At 46.1% G+C, this 18,726-nt stretch overlaps 1 protein-coding gene across 1 annotated transcript in view; it reads right to left on the bottom strand.

The window, feature by feature from the left end:
* Window positions 1-1,362: 1,362 nt before the first annotated feature.
* The window catches only part of LOC149438013 (dual specificity testis-specific protein kinase 1-like), an 89,572-nt gene continuing 72,208 nt past the window's right edge, over window positions 1,363-18,726 (bottom strand). Inside the window, exons 5-10 of the mRNA XM_089660340.1 lie at window positions 18,173-18,255; window positions 16,541-16,622; window positions 16,376-16,459; window positions 13,989-14,078; window positions 11,766-11,898; window positions 1,363-5,076 (exon numbers count right to left, since the gene is read on the bottom strand). Coding sequence (XP_089516466.1) covers window positions 3,467-5,076; window positions 11,766-11,898; window positions 13,989-14,078; window positions 16,376-16,459; window positions 16,541-16,622; window positions 18,173-18,255 — 2,082 coding nt within the window. The 3' untranslated portion in view covers window positions 1,363-3,466. The remainder of the gene's footprint in view (window positions 5,077-11,765; window positions 11,899-13,988; window positions 14,079-16,375; window positions 16,460-16,540; window positions 16,623-18,172; window positions 18,256-18,726) is intronic.

The raw sequence follows: 18,726 nt of genomic DNA, 5'->3' as shown, positions 1-18,726 counted from the left end.
GGGCATGCCTCCTGCACAGGGGCACCAGCCTCCATCCAGGGCGGGACGTGTTTACGCATGTACCGGTGTATACCCGCGTATAGACATCGATTTCTACGGGTGGCGTATACAGCTCCTGGACAGAGATATATACTTGTATTTTACGTTCTACGGCCAAAAGTGCCCATGTGCATGAGGCCTTAATGGGTATGTCCGGCCAAAACCTTGTATTTTTGTTTTGGATGACCTTGGGAAGGGTTAGAACCCAGACCCCCCCATCCCAACCCCATCAAAAATTTAACCTAGCTTCCTGTCCAGATGACATTTTACCAGACAGGAGGTGAGGGGAACTTTCCAACAGCAACAAAAAGATAAAAAACAGTTAAGTCGGAAAGGACTAGAATCCTGATCAGATTTTTATTTCAAGAACAGGATAGGTGGTGGATACATAATATCAAACAGGTCAAATGATTACTAAGGGGTGCAAAAGCTCTGGTGAGACTGTCCCCCCAAAAAAACTGGGTTCCCCCCAAGGAGGGAACCTAGATTAGAAAGAAGTCCAACGATAAGGAAGTCTAAAGTCTTTTAATACCGATCTCGGTCCACAAGAGAACGTGAAACAGGCAACGCGTTTCAGGATCCCCGCCATCTCCTACTTCAGGGATATAAAAATGAAGTCTTTTAATAATATTGGGTCACAAGAGAACTCAAAACATTCAATGCGTTTGGGTGGTTCAAAGACCGTCTCACATCCCCCCCCTTTCTTCAGGGCTTTAAAATGGTCATATGAACCCATATGGAAGAAAAATATATTTGAAATATATTTTAAAAATATTCTACCCAACTATATTGCCATATATTTGAAACGCTACAATTTTGGTCATATTCAATATATTTTAAAAAATCTGAATATTTAAAAAAAAAAAATTTTTTAAATATATTCTTCAGATTTTTTTTAACATATAAAAAAATAAGTCATTTTAACTTATATTTTTAGATATATTTGTACATGCATTCCTAAAATGTAGATTTGTATTTTTAAAAAGACATACAGTATATCTGAAAATGTATTTTTAAAAATATTTTTCATATATTTTGTGATAAAAACGCATTTCAACATGCAGAGTATAATATCTATATATAATGGCCAAAATTGAAATATATATATATATATATATATTTTTTTTTTTTTAATTTTGGCCAAAAAAAAATAAATATATATATATATATATATATATATATATATATATATATATCTCTATCTATAGATATATATATAGATAGATATAGAGAGAGAGAGAGAGAGAGAGAGAGAGAGGACATGGCCAAAACTTTATATATATATAATTTAAGTTTTGGCCATGTTCTCTCTCTCTCTATATCTATCTATCTATCTATCTATATATATATATATTATATAAAATATGGCCAAAATATTCTTCCCAAATATATTGCCATATATTTGAAATGCTACAAATATATTTTTCTTCCATGTGGGAATACCTAATCTTTTAATACTTATATTGGTTAACAAGAGAACACAAAACAGCCAATGCGTTTTTCGTTTTTAGGGTCTCAAACATTTCCCCGTTCTACGGGGCTATAAAATTTGATATATGAATACACTATTAGGGTTGCATTCGTATCAGGGTGATACACCCCAATAATTGAATTGATATACATCAATATAAATTAGGCCAACATAGGTATCCATATATCTATTTTATAAAAGGAGGGGGGATATTTGAATGCTGAAACGCGTTGGTGTTTCTTGTGATCTTGTTGTAACCTAATATCAATATTAGAAGACTTTGGACTCAGACCTTTTTTTGGCACTCTCAGATGATATATGAGTACCTATGTTGTTTTAATTCATATCATCTGAGAGAGCCAAACAAAAGGTCCAAGGTCTACTAATATTGATATTGGTTTACAACGAGATCACAAGAAACACCAACGCGTTTCAGCACTCAAATATCTCGTCCCCTTCTATAAAATAGATCTATGAATACCTATGTCATCTTAATTGATATTTATGTATTTTATAGATATTTGAGTGCTGAAATGCATGGTGTTTATTTTTATCTTGTTGTAATCCAATATCAATATTAGAAGACCTTGGACTCTTGGACCTTTCCTTTGGCTCTCTCAGATAATACATAAATCTGAATTAAGACGACATAGGTATTCCTATATCTATTTTATAGAAGGGGAGATATTTGAGTGCTGAAACGCATTGGTGTTTCTTGTTATCTTTTGTAATCCAATATCAATATTAGAAGACCTTGAACTCTTGGACCTTTCCTTTGGCTCTCTCAGATAATACATAAATCTGAATTAAGACGACATAGGTATTCCTATATCTATTTTATAGAAGGGGAGATATTTGAGTGCTGAAACGCATTGGTGTTTCTTGTTATCTTTTGTAATCCAATATCAATATTAGAAGACCTTGAACTCTTGGACCTTTTTTTGGCACGCTCAGATGATACATAAATATGAAGATGACTTAGGTATTCATAGGTCTAGCTTACAGAAGCAGGGAGATATCTGAGTGATGAAACGCGTTGGTGTTTCTTGTTGTGAACCAATATCAACCTTAGAAGTCTTTGGACTTCTAGACCTTTCATTTTGTGCTCGGAATTTGTAATTGCCAAAAATCTGTCCCTTTCGCAGATTTTCCTTACCTGGCTTTCGGCAGGTCAGGAAGTTAGGGGAAATCTGTCTAATGATACCCCCAGATAGTGCAAACAGGGACAGGGACTCTAATCTTTCCCCACTCAGTTCAAAACTTTCTAAAAAGTTTTCCCTTTGGCAAACAAAATTCAACTTCAGTTACCCATAAAAGTCACTCTGGCTGAAGGCCAATAGCTAGTTAGGATGTAGTGGTGGGAGCAAGGGAGTACTGGTAATGCAAAATGAAAGCGGATATTGAACTCCGCCTTGGCAAGGTATGTGAGGTGGCACTGATAGGTGGGGCGTGACGTGGCCCAGGTATGACCACAAAACCTCTAAGAATGACCATTTACTGCTCATCAAGCAGGAGTCATAAAACGTCATTACAATGGAAGGGCAGCATTGGATACGTCCATTTAAAGGGTTCCTTAATTAGACCTTTCTGAGTCTCCCACGGCTGGACAGACACGACACGTTATACAGAAGGAAGGAAGGAGAGCAGAGCTGCTTGTGCCTTGCTGGTAGTTAAACTCATCAACAGAGTCTTCTTCTATCTCATTCATAAAGGGCCCCTAAATTGTAGCCATGCTTGTGCATCAACGCGTAAAAATTTTTTCTTTCAACAAAAACATTAATTAGTATTACGTAGCTCGCGCCAGTAGTCGGCCAAAGCTGCAAGTGCAAACTCGGAGCAAAAAGAACGCATGGACTTGGACATAACCATCACAGCGGCTCCATGTTTGTAAACAAAGCCCCCACAAAGTGTCCCGTGCATCAGAAGACTTTCCGAAAGCTACAGAACTTGGAATCGCTAAGTCTGCGCTTCTGGCAGCTTCCTGCTTGGACCTGGTCTGGGAGTGCCAAGCCGCGGCGCTGTGTGGATGAGGCCACGACTCGACTCACAGTTCAGGTTTTGATATCGGGAGGTGTCTGGAGGTGAACGTCGACACACTGATATGAAGCTGAAGCTCCCTAGGCAGCAGGCAGGACAGGACACTGTCTCTTCATGGTCCAGAACTGAACTGGAGGAAGCATGCAGAGGAGCCATGCTTCCGCTCTCAGCTCCTTCACACCCCAGGCCTGGCAAGCTACCCTCCCATAGGCTGCCCTCCATTGAACCCAAAGGATGAGGATGCAGCAAGCCAACCCATCCGATGGGTTTGCTGCGGACTACATTGTTATTGTCCGAAAGACTTATCCTGTTGGGGACACCTGGTGGTTCCTGCTGCCATGTGCTTACAGGGGGAGAAGGGGAACGGGAAGACGATGGTGTAGAAGACGATGAAGAGTGAGGAGGAGTCAGGCGAGTGGGAAGTGATCCATTGGCCCGAACCTGCGGCAGCCTCCTACAAAAAGTGTTCTCTTCTGTGCTCTCCGGACTGCTTGAACAATCCATGGGCTCTGCAATCTCGGGCCGCTCAAGTTCCGCATTTTCTACTGACATTGTCCTATTAGGTTTCCACCGTTGGTTCCAGTCCTTTGAACTCTCATGAGACTTTGGGATCTCTGGACCTCCCGGCTGACTCTTCGTTCCATGAGGGTGAAGATTTGGGGATAAAGCTTTGACCTCCCAGTCTGAAACACTAATAGAGTTCTCTGCAGATTCTTTTTCCTTCAGGTCATCAGTACTTGGGGGACTAGTGTTTTTTGCTAACTGTTCACTGTTCGGATGTAGGGCTTTCCTTTCTGTGGACTCCTCTTTCATGTAGTCTATGAGAGTCCCATCAAACTGTCTCACTTCCTGGCCACATGCATCAGTGCTCGCGTTCAATGTCCATTCTTTATCGAGCAGAGATTCTGTGACCCCACCAGATTCCATATTTCTTGCAGAATTTAGACTTTGTAGCAGATTTTTTGGGGGATTCTCCACTGAGGTCTGAAAATCATTCTGTAAGAACCCATTGACTGTCCTATTGCTTCCATCTGTTTGTACAGAATTGACATCAGCATCAAAACTTTCCCCTTTACAGTGGAGACCTCTCTGTACAGGGGTGGTGACGGGACAAAGACTTCCTCTTCGCACTATCTCAGGAGAGGATGGAAGAGAGCGACAGCGTCTTGGTCTGCCCATCATCTCTGAGAAATCACACTGGGCATCCACCATGGGTTCGGGGGTGATCGGACTGCTGGTCTGGTAAGTCAGTGGAGGTGGAAGGTCAAATGTCAATGAAATGACCGATTTGCTTGGTGTGTCGTAAAGCTTAATTCTTCCACCCTTGAGGTCTTCTCTCTGCGAGAAAGGGTTAATGCGGGCAGGAGTGTCATGCAAGAGGTCATTGTATAGATCCTGAGAGCGCAGTAAGAGAGGTGGCTGTGGAGAGAACATGTCAGACTGGCTGCGGGACAAGCGCTGATCAGGGGGTGTTGGAAGATCCCAGGACCGTTCCTGATTATCTGAGAGCAACGAAGGTCTCCTTTCACCTAATAAACAAAAAAAGGAAATAAATTATAGTCACTGCTTCAAAACAAATAATACTGTTAATACAATTTTATTACAAAACTCAAAAAGAAAACATTAGTTGTGTATGATAGAAAAAAAAAAAAACCTTTACTTGGAGGCCACTGAGGAACACAGGAATTCAGATACTGTTGGGTTATATACTGCCACCTACAGGACAACATACCTCAGTGTGTAGCAAGCCGCACTAGTAGAATGATCATAACACAGGGGGATGGGACCTGTGGCCTTCAATACACCCCAAGAGACTGATTTGGTAGAAGTACAAAAACCCTATTTTCCTTCTCGTCCATTTAGGGACACAGGAATTCAGATCTCGTTGGGACATCCAAAGCAACAGGCCCAACAAAACCGGGGACTGCCTGCAGTCAAAGAGCTGCCATTGTCTGAAACGGATAGCAGATGACTCCAGATATGGGAACCTGCCAACATTACGACAAGGACAACATGGAAAATCAACTTGCTGCTCAAGACCAGACAGAAAATGACACCACCAGAAACGAATGACTTCTCATGGAAGGGAACACAAAAACCTGAAACAAGCTAGAAGCTAAAGAACCAGAATTCACCAAAAACAGGTGGAACAAAAACAATTTCCTATGTAGAAAAGAAAAGACTGACAACCTGATGTGGTAAATGAGGAGTGGGGTCAAGGACAAGAACCTGTTGTCTAAAAGAGATGGTCTAGCCAGACAATCAACCCGCTAAGTGAGACTTTCCTGGAAAAATCCTGAATAAGGTATAGTCTGCCAGAGAACTCAATATCATTGAAGGTGGTAGGGTGCATAGGAAGCACCAAAACAAAGTTTGACAAGAGACAGAGGTTAGTCCTTAGCCACAGACCAGTGAGTTGGATGCAGCCAGATAAAACCGAGAATGAAGCCACTACATCCTCTCTGGAATCTAACAGATGCTTCTGGACAACCCCAAAGGAATATTGCTAAAGCACAAACCTGCCTGTCAGGAATGGACTCAGCACTGGTGGTGGGACTCACCTGCCGTGTGGGCTGCAGTACCAGGGCTGACCAGCGGGTGCTCTCAGCAGCCAGAAGCTCACTCCTGTAGTCAGCCAACACCTGGGGCTGATTGCAGGAGGTGTATTTAAGGAATGACCAGGCCTGTGATCTGGGCCTTGGTGTATGTTTCTCATGAGCCCCTGTACCTGGTATCCTGTGTTCCTGCCTTGTTGCTGACCCTGCTTTGATCCTGACCTCTGCTGACCGTCTCCTGTTGAACCCCTGGCTTGCCTGACCATCCTTCTGCCTGATCCTTGGTATCGCGCTGCCCGCTACCTGCTGAACCTGGCTTGTGATCCCGACCATTCTCTGCTTGCTCCTCCTGTACCACGCTGCCCGCACGATACCGACCCGGCCTGTCTGACTACGCTTACTTCACCCGACGATCCATCCATCCCACACGGATCACCTTTAGTAAGTCTGCCTGCCTCTTCCCATCACACTCCGTTCCTGCACTCCCCTGCCAGTACTCTCTACCACAGCCGGACGCACTCAGGGGTCACGACCTGGTTCCAGTCTGCACCAAGTCCATCCCCACCATCAGGGGCCCTGGTGAATAGCAGACTGGGACTTAGACCCCACGCCCTGAGGAAATCCGTGCTGTGGGCTGCTAGAGACACTGCCAGGCGGCACCTGACAGTACCTTACGGCCTGCCTGACCATTCCACCTCTCCAGCCTGGCTACGCCTGTGTTCCTGAAGCCTGCTACTTCCCTGTGTCAGTCCACACATTTCTGGTCATACCTGGATCCCTAACACTGCCTATTCCCTGACCTCAAGGCATATTTCTAGGAATTCTCTTGATGCCCCATATTCAACAATGCAGCAGAATCCATAGAGCAAGGAACATAAATCTTAAAAGTAGAGAAAAGCACATTTGCCTGGCTGAAGGCAAAACTAGGCAAAGGATCTGAAGAACTGTCCTTGTGTGACTACCAATCAATCAAAGAAAGACGACGTGGATGTGGATCAGTCCTTAAAGTCATAAAGGCATTCCTTGTTCCTGTCCAAGGATGCCTGCAAGAGACTAGTGTGTATTGTCTGTTGACAATTCATGGACAGCCCTCTGCCGATATTCTTCACTTGCTTTGCAAGGTCTGAGGCACACCTAGGTGCAGGAACCTCTCCTGCCGCAAGTAGGACCTGAATTTCTTCTCAGTGGTGATGATACAGAAGCACCTAGATGGTGTCAAATGAAATCTAAACCAGGAGACATGCCTCACGATGCAGTAAGAATCATCTATTCTGGAGCACCAGAAAAATGTTCCTCAGAATTATTCTCCAATGAGGCACAACCCCTATGGGGAGAAGAATACCAACTGACGACCTGATGGAAAAGATTTAATTATTGCATTAGACTGCTCAGGAACTAGAGCCAAAAATGTGGGGAATTGGGATGAAGCAGACTGAGAAGAGATTGGAGAAAGGGAGATGTATCTGAGAGGAAGCCCCTCTAGTGCCCAAAGCTTCTGCAATGAAGGAAAGTGGGGTAACTCCCTGTCGGATGATGACAGGCACTGAAGAAAGACATGCTCTGGAGCTTAGAAGCAAGAAACCATGTTGGTTCCATTTGCCTAAAGGTGATCATTTCCAAACCTGAATCCTGAGGAGATCAGATCCAGCAGTGAATAGATCCTTATCAAGGGATCTAACCAATTCTTCCACAGCTTGCCAAATTATGGACACAGCAAACGCAGAACTTGCCAGAGGAAAACAAAAAAAATGGGGTTAAAAGGAGGGATACCAACTGGTCATCAGTAGAATCCTCAAAGAAAAGCATGCCCTCTACAGGTTTAGTGGTTTTCCTGTTAAGGTGGGACAGTGGCAGAACCCCAGTGGGCAAAGATCACCGTTATTGTTATTATTATTATACAGTATTTATAAAGCGCCAACAGTTCGCTCAGCGCTGTACATTACAAAGGGGGACAGATCATGTGACAGAATAATAACAATACAATGCGATACACGAGGGGTTCGAGGGCCCTGCTCCTTCGAGCTTACAATCTAGGAGGGAGGGGAGAGTGGTACAGGAGGAAATGGCTGTGGGGGGATGGAGTGGTAGGAAGTGCGGAGGAGATCGGCAATTAGCAGGGGGTGGGGTAGGCTTCCCTGAAGAGTTGGGTTTTCAGGGTGCGCCTAAAGGAGAGGAGAGTAGGTGATAGTCTGATGGGTTGGGGTAGGGAGTTCCAGAGGATGGGTGACACCCTGGAAAAATCCTGGAGGCGGGCATGGGAGGAGGAGACCAGGGAACTAGAGAGAAGGAGGTCTTGTGAGGAGCGGAGTGTGCGTGTTGGGTGGTATTTGGATATTAGGTTGGTGATGTAGTTCGGGGCAATATGGTGGACAGCTTTGTACGTCAGTGTTAGGATTTTGAATTTGATCCGTTGCGCAATCGGAAGCCAGTGGAGGGATTGGCAGAGGGGGGTGGCGGAAACGGAGCGGTTGGTAAGGTAGATGAGTCTGGCTGCCGTATTCAGGATCGACTGAAGCGGGGATAGCCAGCGGCGAGGCAGGCCAGTGAGGAGGGAGTTGCAGTAGTCGAGTCGTGATATGATGAGGGAGTGGATGAGCTGCTTAGTGGTTTCTGGGGTTAGGAATGGGTGGATTTTGGCGATGTTGCGGAGGTGGAGTCTGCATGAGTTTGTTAGTGATTGGACTTGGGGCTGGAAGGATAGGTTGGAGTCAAGAATGACACCAAGTACTCTGGCCTGCGGGGCGGGCCTGATAGTGGCATTGTTGGACATGATGGAGAAGTCAGTGGGGGGTGGGGTCCGGGCTGAGGGGAAGACTAGGAGCTCGGTTGTGGAGAGGTTCAGTTTAAGGAAGTGGAGCGACATCCAGTCTGATATGTCGCTCAGTAGGTGTGTGATTCGGGCGGAGACCGAGGGGGTGAGGTGGGGGGTTGAGAGATAGATTTGTGTGTCGTCGGCATAGAGATGGTAGTTGAAGCCGTGGGAGTGTATCAGTTTGCCAAGGGAGGAGGTGTAGATGGAGAAGAGAAGGGGCCCGAAGAAGGAGCCTTGAGGGACCCCAACAGAGGGGGAGTGAGGGGGAGGTGGTAGCATTATAGGTAACGCTGAAGGAGCGTTGTGACAGGTAGGATGAGAGCCAGCAGAGAGCGGAATCTCTGAGGCCAAAGGAGTGTAGTTTTTTGAGGAGGAGGGGGTGGTCGACTGTGTCGAAGGCCGCGGAGAGGTCGAGGAGTAGGAGCACTGAAAAGTGGCCATTAGCTTTGGCAGTTAGAAGGTCGTTGGAAAGTTTGAGTAAGGTGGTTTCGGTGGAGTGTAGGGGACGGAAGCCGGACTGTGGGGGATCGAGGAGGTTGTTGTTGTTGTGGTGAGAGCTTAGGCGAGTGTAGACTAAGCGCTCAAGGATTTGGATGTAAATGGGAGCAGGGAGATGGATCTGAGGTTATTCGGGTCACTGGGGTCCAGGGAGGGCTTTTTAAGTATGGGGGTGAAGTGCGCATTAGAATGTTTTCCCTTTGAGAGGGAATGTGTCAAACACACGCTAATGGTGCCAAATATCCTTCAAGGAGCTTCCAGTCTGCATAGGCGAATACCTCGAATAGTGAGAAGAGAGATATTACGCCCAGGTAAATCCCCCAAAGAGGCAGACTGTCGGTGCTCTGGCTCTATGTGTCCTCCCAACACAGTCACAACTTGAGAACAGATATGAAGAGCTGGCTATTTCTCCTCCCGAATATTTATCTTTATTAGAACAAGTGTACAGTTAAAATGCCTTATGCATTTCGGCAACAAGCCTTAGTCATAGCCTTTATTGCCTAAACGCGTAAGCCATTGTACCTGTACACCTTACTTGTCCTAAAAAAGATATCAATTCAAGAAGACGAGTAGCCGGCTCTTCATATCTAATCTCAAATACCTCGAATAGTGGTTGTAGTGGGGCCCAATACCCATAAAAGGGTACTGAGCCCCACTTGAGTGTGTTGGAACATTTTTCCTTTGAGAGGGAATTTGTCAAAACGGTGATCTTTGCCCACTGGGGTTCTTCCACTGACCCACCTTAACAAGAAAACCACTAAACCTGTGGAGGGCATGCTTTTCTTGAAGGATTCTACTGATGAGCAGTTGGCATCCCTCCTTTAAAATATTTTTTTTCTCCAGATGCAAGGTTGTACTTACAATACTACAACAATAAGGGTCCAAACAACCTCATGTAACTTCATACAACCTCCTTACTGTGTGGACTCGGAGTCGGAGTCAGTGATAATCACTGCAACTGGTGGCCCAGCCTGTTCTAAGGCCTCAGCTACAGTAGGAATAGACTCTGCAGGGAAAAACATGGAAGCGTGCCTAGAGCCTCTGCGGTCAAAATTTTTGAGGAATGAAAAGCATTTGGCCGCAAAGTCTTGTATGACTGCAAGACGCCCCTGATGATAAACTAGTGAACTTGACCTCACCCAATGGAGCTAAAGCAAACTCAAGTGAGGTAATCGGAATAACCATAGGGGCACTGGATTTCAGATTGCAGTCAATGTCCTCAGAGGTACCGAGCGATTAAACTGGGAACCATCAGCAGAGTATGGGCTGAGGACATCGGTTGCAGGAGGATTGCCCCCTCTTTTGTCTGGATACAGACATGTTGTGACCATGTGGTAGAAACGCAAGTAGCCTCAAGTTATGAAGGCCTCGGGTAGTCTTAAACCCAGGCAGCTGGTGCTGATGACTGGAGGTGACCAGGGTCATAGTATGTGGGCGGTAGGAAAGACCTGAAGATTGGAATTCCACGTAGTGCTTTTGCAAAGCAGGAGCAGCAATGGATCAATGCTTCCTCTATGCTGAATGACTGAAAGGAGCATGCGAGCATTCCCACAACGTTAATCCCTTCTGCATTACGGCTGACAGTAGTGGGGAATTTGAAAAGGCTCCCGGTAATGCCACTAATGAGGCAGCTTCCAGTGCTCAGCCTCAACAGCCAACTCAACTAAGTAAATCTTCAGAGACAGGGAAAATGTTGAGGCAATGTCTCAGCTCTGGACCTGGAAAGTGCTCTACTGCTCATCAGTAGAATCCTTAAAGAAAAGCACGTAGCAAACTTCTGGAAAGCCCAGACGTGAAACCCAGTGCCCAAAGACCACTTTTGGACTAGACCCATAATGCCTAGTCCAACGGAGTCCTGGCACATCAAAGTAAGGCTTCGGAAAGATCAATTTAGAAAGCTACCGCGGGAAGACCAGCTCAAGCATTGACATAGTAAGGAATCAATAGTAGCAGAGTTCATAAATAAAACTGAAAAGAAAGAAAGACCCATGATAGGCTACGCATTTCTCAGCAGAGCCGAAAAAAAGGACTTCATCTTCCCCAGACATTAGCAAAAAATGGGAGTAATGCTGGGGGTGGGAGGGCTTATCTTGGGATGCCAGTTTCCGAACCTTCCTGTACGCAGCAGGAAAACCCAACAATTTCTGAATTTCTGTGTTCCTCAATGGATGAGAAAGAAATTCTGGCATCCGTACAGGAAGGGTTCTCCATTGTGAGTACTGATCCTCCAGGAAACAACTACTTTTATACATATATTGTGAATATACTTATATTGCATAAAATGTAAAGTTGGTTCCCTTCACTGACAAGAGACCAATCAGGAGCCGTTATCTGCCCACATCGGCACACTTACTGCTGCCCGGGGTTATCAACTCCGACACGTCCTTCCGGCTTCTGCATGGAGTCTTCATCACATCCATCCCATCCAGGATGTCTTCAAGTCGCAGACTCACCTCACAGAAGGACGGCCTGGAGTCAGGTGCCATCTACGGGGGAACAGAAAGTGTGTCACCTTCAACAGAACATTTAAAGAGAACCACATATGATGATTACACAAGACCAGATTATTCAACCCCTTCACGCAGCCTGGTGGACTTTAATGCCTGAAGGCGGGGCTTCTATACCACGTGACTACTGTGATTGGTTCTCACAGAGGTCATATAATCAGAAGTCAGTCCCACTGGCACCCAATGAGAAGCTGTGACCAAGAGTTGTCATCTGACAGCTAAATCAGTGTGCTGGGTGGTGTGAGGGAACCCAAATCTTCTGGAACAATGTTCTGCAGGATAGGGGACCCCATTCTTCTCAATGATCTGTGGAGGGAGGGGACCCAATGTTCCTAGGGGAGTTGGACCCAATCTTTCTGCAACAAGGTTCTGTAGAATAGGGGACCCCATTCGTTTGAGACAAGGATCTGTGAAGGGTTGGGACCCAATTCATCTCAGACATTGAACTGTGGACCCTATTCTTCTGGGACAACGTTCTGTGGGGCAAGGGACCCAATTCTACTCAAAAAATCTTCTGTGGGGAAGGAAACCCAATTATTTTGGGACAATATTATGAGGGGGAGGGAACCCAATTCTTCTGGGACAATGTTCTCAGGAGAAAGAGCCTAATTCTGCCCAAGAAATGCTCTGTGTGGAAGGGGACCCAATTCTTCTGGGACAATATTATGAGAAGAGGACCCAATTCTGGAGCAATGATCTATTGGGAAGGGGACCCAATTCCTCTGAAACAATGTTCTCTGGGGCAGGAAACCCAATTCCTATGAAACAATGTTCTCTGGGGCAGGGAACCCAATTCTGCTCAATGTTCTGTGAGGGAGGGGGATCCACATCCTCTGGGATAATGTTCTGTGGGGAAAAAGGACCCAATTCTTCTGAAACAATGTTCTCTGAGGAAATGGACCCAATTCTGCATAAACACAGTTCTTTGGGGAAGCAGAACCAATTCTTCTGGGAGAATATTATGAGGGAAAGGGAACCCAATTCTTCTGGGACAATGTTTTCTGGGGCAAGGAACCCAATTATGCTCAAACAATGTTCTGTGGAGAAGGGGACCAAATTCTTCAGGGACAATATTATGTTGGAGAGACAACCCAATTCTTCAGGGACAATACTATGTGGGGGTAGGAAAACAAGTTGGACTGTCTGGAAGACGTAAAGCAGGAGAAATATCCAAAAATGTATCACAACTGTGAAGCATGTTGGAGGGACTGTGCTGCTTTGTGGCCTTGGGGATTGGAAAGCCTGCTATCCCAGTGAGTGCAAAACAGTGCAAAACTGTATGAAGCCTGTTTGACGGGATTGTCAGGATAGGTCTTGTTCACATGGGCAGCCAGGAGGCGATCAAAACAGGCAGTTGAGCTGCAGTCTAACTGCCCAATACCACCACCAGCACAGCCACCCACCTAAAGAGGAACATGCATCTACACAAGGCTGTACACAAGTTGCGGCAAACATTAAACCCAAATAAATGGGGGCGCACGGCATCCGTCATGCATGCGGCTACGGCACAGTGGTTTGATCTTTTCAGTTTTAAGATAGTGAGAAGGCAATATATTGCCTCTTAGCTGCCTGTTAACTGCCCGCTGAAAACTGATCCACCACAGGAGTGAAAAAAAGTACTATAGAGCAGTCATTCTCAAACAGGGGAACCCTAGGGCTCCTTGAACTTTGGTAAATTGACCTCCTTTTTGATGGGGCCTACATAGTCCTGGGACCAAAGTCAACTTCCAACTAACCATAGTTAAAGGCATTTTTCCCATTGACCCTTATTAATTGGTTTTGGTAAGGATAACTGAAGGCCTTAAAATTATTTTAGGGGTTCCCCTGGGGTAAAAGGGTTGAGAAAGGCTACTGTAGAGTGCCAACCCAAATCTGCTGACATCAAATCCAAGATATCGGCACCCAGCAGGAGTCTCAGGGCTTTTGGATGTCTAAACAAGGGAGGATTAAACAGGTAAAGACTAGGCAGTAAATACAAAAGTACAATGTCCAGTAAGGTGCTACAATGGCATATACAGGTACAGTCCCCTTCATATCATCACAATTTATAGACATAGAGATGTTTTTACCCAACAACAATGGAAGGCCAGCTGGAGGAAGGCAGGGGGACAGTCCGGCTGCACCATCTCCCGAAATGACTTGATATCCAGACCAAAATCCTGCCGGGAGAGACACAATGAGATAGGAGAACAAAACAACACAACACCCTGACCACGTGCCCAAAACTGACACCATCTGTGATCTGGCCTTAGCCATCATTTACTGGGAATGGAGCCAGACAGGAGCATCCCCTGAGGGTTGTGAAATTGCTTCACTGGTTGCCTCTGACTGCTAGTCTCACCATATATGGAGAGAGATTGGTGATGCCACTCAGTGTTCTCCTTGTCGGAGAGGAAGTTATACCTGAAGACCTGCAGTGCAATGATCTCTCTGCCTCTGCTTCATTCAATCTGTGAACCTGTGCTTCCCCCACATCTCCTGCATCTTCCTGAATATTCCCACACTAGGAGGGCAGCTCTGACATGAAGAAGCAAAGCCCTGCTCACCTACCAAGATGGCCACCAGAGACACAAATAATTGCCACACACACAGAGACACTGTGCAGAACAAGGCATGGCAAGTCAGTAACAGGATAGACCAAGACAAGACCACAGAAAATACTGATGTCCAGTCCTTGTCTTTATTTTCGAGTGCATCTTCCACAGTAGAAGTCCTCTATAACCTGAACAATGAAATTTATCTTATCACTTTACAAGAAAGAAAAAAAATCCCTATACCATAACCGTAAGGAGTTTAGTGATCCAGGTATGGACGGTAGGACAGGGGTCTGGCGATCTAGGTATGGACGGTAGGACAGGGGTCTGGCGATCTAGGTATGGACGGTAGGACAGGGGTCTGGCGATCTAGGTATGGACGGTAGGACAGGGGTCTGGCGATCTAGGTATGGACGGTAGGACAGGGGTCTGGCGATCTAGGTATGGACGGTAGGACAGGGGTCTGGCGATCTAGGTATGGACGGTAGGACAGGGGTCTGGCGATCTAGGTATGGACGGTAGGACAGGGGTCTGGCGATCTAGGTATGGACGGTAGGACAGGGGTCTGGCGATCTAGGTATGGACGGTAGGACAGGGGTCTGGCGATCTAGGTATGGACGGTAGGACAGGGGTCTGGCGATCTAGGTACGGACGGTAGGACAGGGGTCTGGCGATCTAGGTACGGACGGTAGGACAGGGGTCTGGCGATCTAGGTACGGACGGTAGGACAGGGGTCTGGCGATCTAGGTACGGACGGTAGGACAGGGGTCTGGCGATCTAGGTACGGACGGTAGGACAGGGGTCTGGCGATCTAGGTACGGACGGTAGGACAGGGGTCTGGCGATCTAGGTACGGACGGTAGGACAGGGGTCTGGCGATCTAGGTACGGACGGTAGGACAGGGGTCTGGCGATCTAGGTATGGACGGTAAGACGGGTCTGGCGATCTAGGTATGGATGGTAGGACAGGTTCCTGGTGGTCTATGTATGGACGGTAGGACAGGGGCATGGTGATGTGTATGGATGGTAGGACAGAAGCCTAGTGGTCTATGTATGGACAGTAGGACAAGGGGCCTGGTGATGTGTATGGATGGTAGGACAGGGGCCTGGTGGTCTATGTATGGTAGGACAGGGGCCTGGTGGTCTATGTATGGATGGTAGGACAGGGGCCTGGTGGTCTATGTATGGATGGTAGGACAGGGGCCTGGTGGTCTATGTATGGATGGTAGGACAGGGGCCTGGTGGTCTATGTATGGATGGTAGGACAGGGGCCTGGTGGTCTATGTATGGATGGTAGGACAGGGGCCTGGTGGTCTATGTATGGATGGTAGGACAGGGGCCTGGTGGTCTATGTATGGATGGTAGGACAGGGGCCTGGTGGTCTATGTATGGATGGTAGGACAGGGGCCTGGTGGTCTATGTATGGATGGTAGGACAGGGGCCTGGTGGTCTATGTATGGATGGTAGGACAGGGGCCTGGTGGTCTATGTATGGATGGTAGGACAGGGGCCTGGTGGTCTATGTATGGATGGTAGGACAGGGGCCTGGTGGTCTATGTATGGATGGTAGGACAGGGGCCTGGTGGTCTATGTATGGATGGTAGGACAGGGGCCTGGTGGTCTATGTATGGATGGTAGGACAGGGGCCTGGTGGTCTATGTATGGATGGTAGGACAGGGGCCTGGTGGTCTATGTATGGATGGTAGGACAGGGGCCTGGTGGTCTATGTATGGATGGTAGGACAGGGGCCTGGTGGTCTATGTATTGATGGTAGGACAGGGGCCTGGTGTTCTATGTATGGATGGTAGGACAGGAGCCTGGTGGTCTATGTATGGACGGTAGGACAGGGGCCTGGTGGTGTGTACGGATAGGTTCTTGTCTTCAAAGACCGAGCACACGGAAACATTCATTCAGGTTGCCCTCACCTCTGTTCGGGGAAGATAGTCAGGATCTGCTGGAATCCGGGCGATTATCTCACACAATATGATCCCAAAAGAGAAGACATCAGCCTGGTGGAGGAGAAGGAGACCTGGTGAGTGGAGGTCATACTCAGCTTCTGTTCACAGATGTGATAAATACCGAGAGATTACCTTCTCGTTGTACAGGTCACCTCGCAGAACCTCGGGGGCCATCCAATACGGGGACCCAACCACAGTGAGCGGTTCCGTCTGACTGGAAGAGAAAGGCCGGGAAGATGAGGGGAGGCCATATAGAATCACAGAACATTCGCACCACGCAAAGGTCTACAGGCTCTTTTAAAGACGAACACCACCTAGAACCGAGAATTCGGGAAGGTCTGACAGATCGACCCCATTGCTGGCATCTTGTATCATTCTGGGACTCCAATGACCGGATTCTCCCAACATTTCCGGTTCCATCAAATGGCCCCAGATAATAGAAAGACAGATGGTGGTATCACTCATCTGGAGGAAAATCTCCCCATTGTGGGAGGGGCAGAGACAGCAACTACTGGGGGAAATCACCCCATTGTGGGAAGGGCAGAGACAGCAACTACTGGGGGAAATCACCCCATTGTGGGAGGGGCAGAGACAGCAACTACTGGGGGAAATCACCCCATTGTGGAAGGGGCAGAGACAAACTACTGGGGGGAATCACCCCATTGTGGAAGGGGCAGAGACAAACTACTGGGGGGAATCTCCCCATTGTGGGCGGGGCATAGACACACTATTGCAGGGAAATCTCCCCACTGTGGGGGGGAGGGGCAGAGACACAAACTACAAATCTCCCTATAGGAGGTGCCGATATTAGTCAGCTGAAATAATGAGAAAATAATAAGAATACAAAAGGAACCAGGAAGAAGTGTGTGTCATTTATACACATTGATGGGAGGGGAAGGTTTCCCCGGGGTTCGCTCCGTGCGTCTACTACTCCCTGCACAATCCACCCTTCTCACATTTCCTCTGATCTCAGGCAGAAGCAGTCCCTGGGGACACGGTGTGTGACGGCGGTGCAGAGGTCAGAGACTCGGGTTATTAAACTCAGCAATAATTAATCAGGAAGAGATATCAGATCTGAAGACCTGAGGGTGACCCCACATCCCGGCCACGCCCCTCACCACTGGATTTAATGATTATGATTAAATTGTAATGAACTCAAAATACATAAATATATAACAGAAAAAAACTAATTATTAAAAATAATCAAATATAAAAAAAGTGTAAGTTTAAATAAAAAAGATAAAACAATGAAATTATAATAACATATAAAAAAAACAAAAAAACAAACAGTACAGAAAATGTAACATGTAAACATAATAAATAAAAAAAATGATTAAATTGTAATGAACGCAATAAAACACATAAAATATATAATGGAAAATAAGACAAATAAAAAACAAATAATAAAAATGATAAACACAAATAAAAATTTAAAAAATAATGATTAAATTGTAACAAACTCAAGAATTTAATCACAAAATATATTAGAAACTAAAACCCAAATGAATAATAATCAAAATAAAAAAATACTGAAAAATATGCAGCAATACAAAGTAAATAAAAATAAAATATTGTCATGAAATTGAATATTTTTTAATTCTATCCTGTATGATTGCGAATATCACCTGCCAAGTGTATAACACACGGGGAACTCTGCATAACACCGCAGCATGCGCACAGAGTGGAGGACGCCCCTGCAGGTTCCTTGAAGGTAAACAACTCCCTAGGATAGGCAGCTTGTGGTCACATGACCTGGGGTCTCACCTGCGGTCAGGTATCTTCTCGGCCAGTCCAAAATCTGCCACCACAGCCGTGTACCCGCTGTCATCGTATCTCACCAGGCAGTTCTAGGAGAGGTGGGGAGGCGTCAATATACATGCAAATATTACATTTGATGTACCAAACACACAAGAGATTTGTCTAGTATTCCCAGTGTCTAATAGGTGTGTGGCCCCGGGCCATGGGGCCAATGTCTGTTAAAGGATTTATCCAGCTCAGAGGTCCACTTTCACACCTCAGCAGGTGGTATATGGAGGGTAAACAGCCCTCAGGTCTACCCTCAGACCGAACACCAGAGTCTGCAGGCAGTTAGGTGATGTACGGAGGGGAAAAAAAAAAAATCACAGGTCTGATCTCATGCGTAAAGAATCAGAAAGAATCAGTTTACTTGAAAAACGAAAAAGATCCAATCAAGCCCGGCATCTACTTAGTCTTCCACACATGATATATTCAAGCCCAGCATATACCTAGTTTTCCGTACATGATATAATCAACCACAGCAGCTACCTAGTCTTCCACATACTATATAATCAAGCCCA

The sequence above is a fragment of the Staurois parvus genome, unplaced genomic scaffold (genome assembly GCF_062004578.1).
Source record: "Staurois parvus isolate SC_StPar_1 unplaced genomic scaffold, SC_StPar_1.0 ptg001227l, whole genome shotgun sequence".
Lineage (NCBI taxonomy): Eukaryota > Metazoa > Chordata > Amphibia > Anura > Ranidae > Staurois > Staurois parvus.
This window is presented reverse-complemented; position numbering and strand designations above follow the sequence as displayed.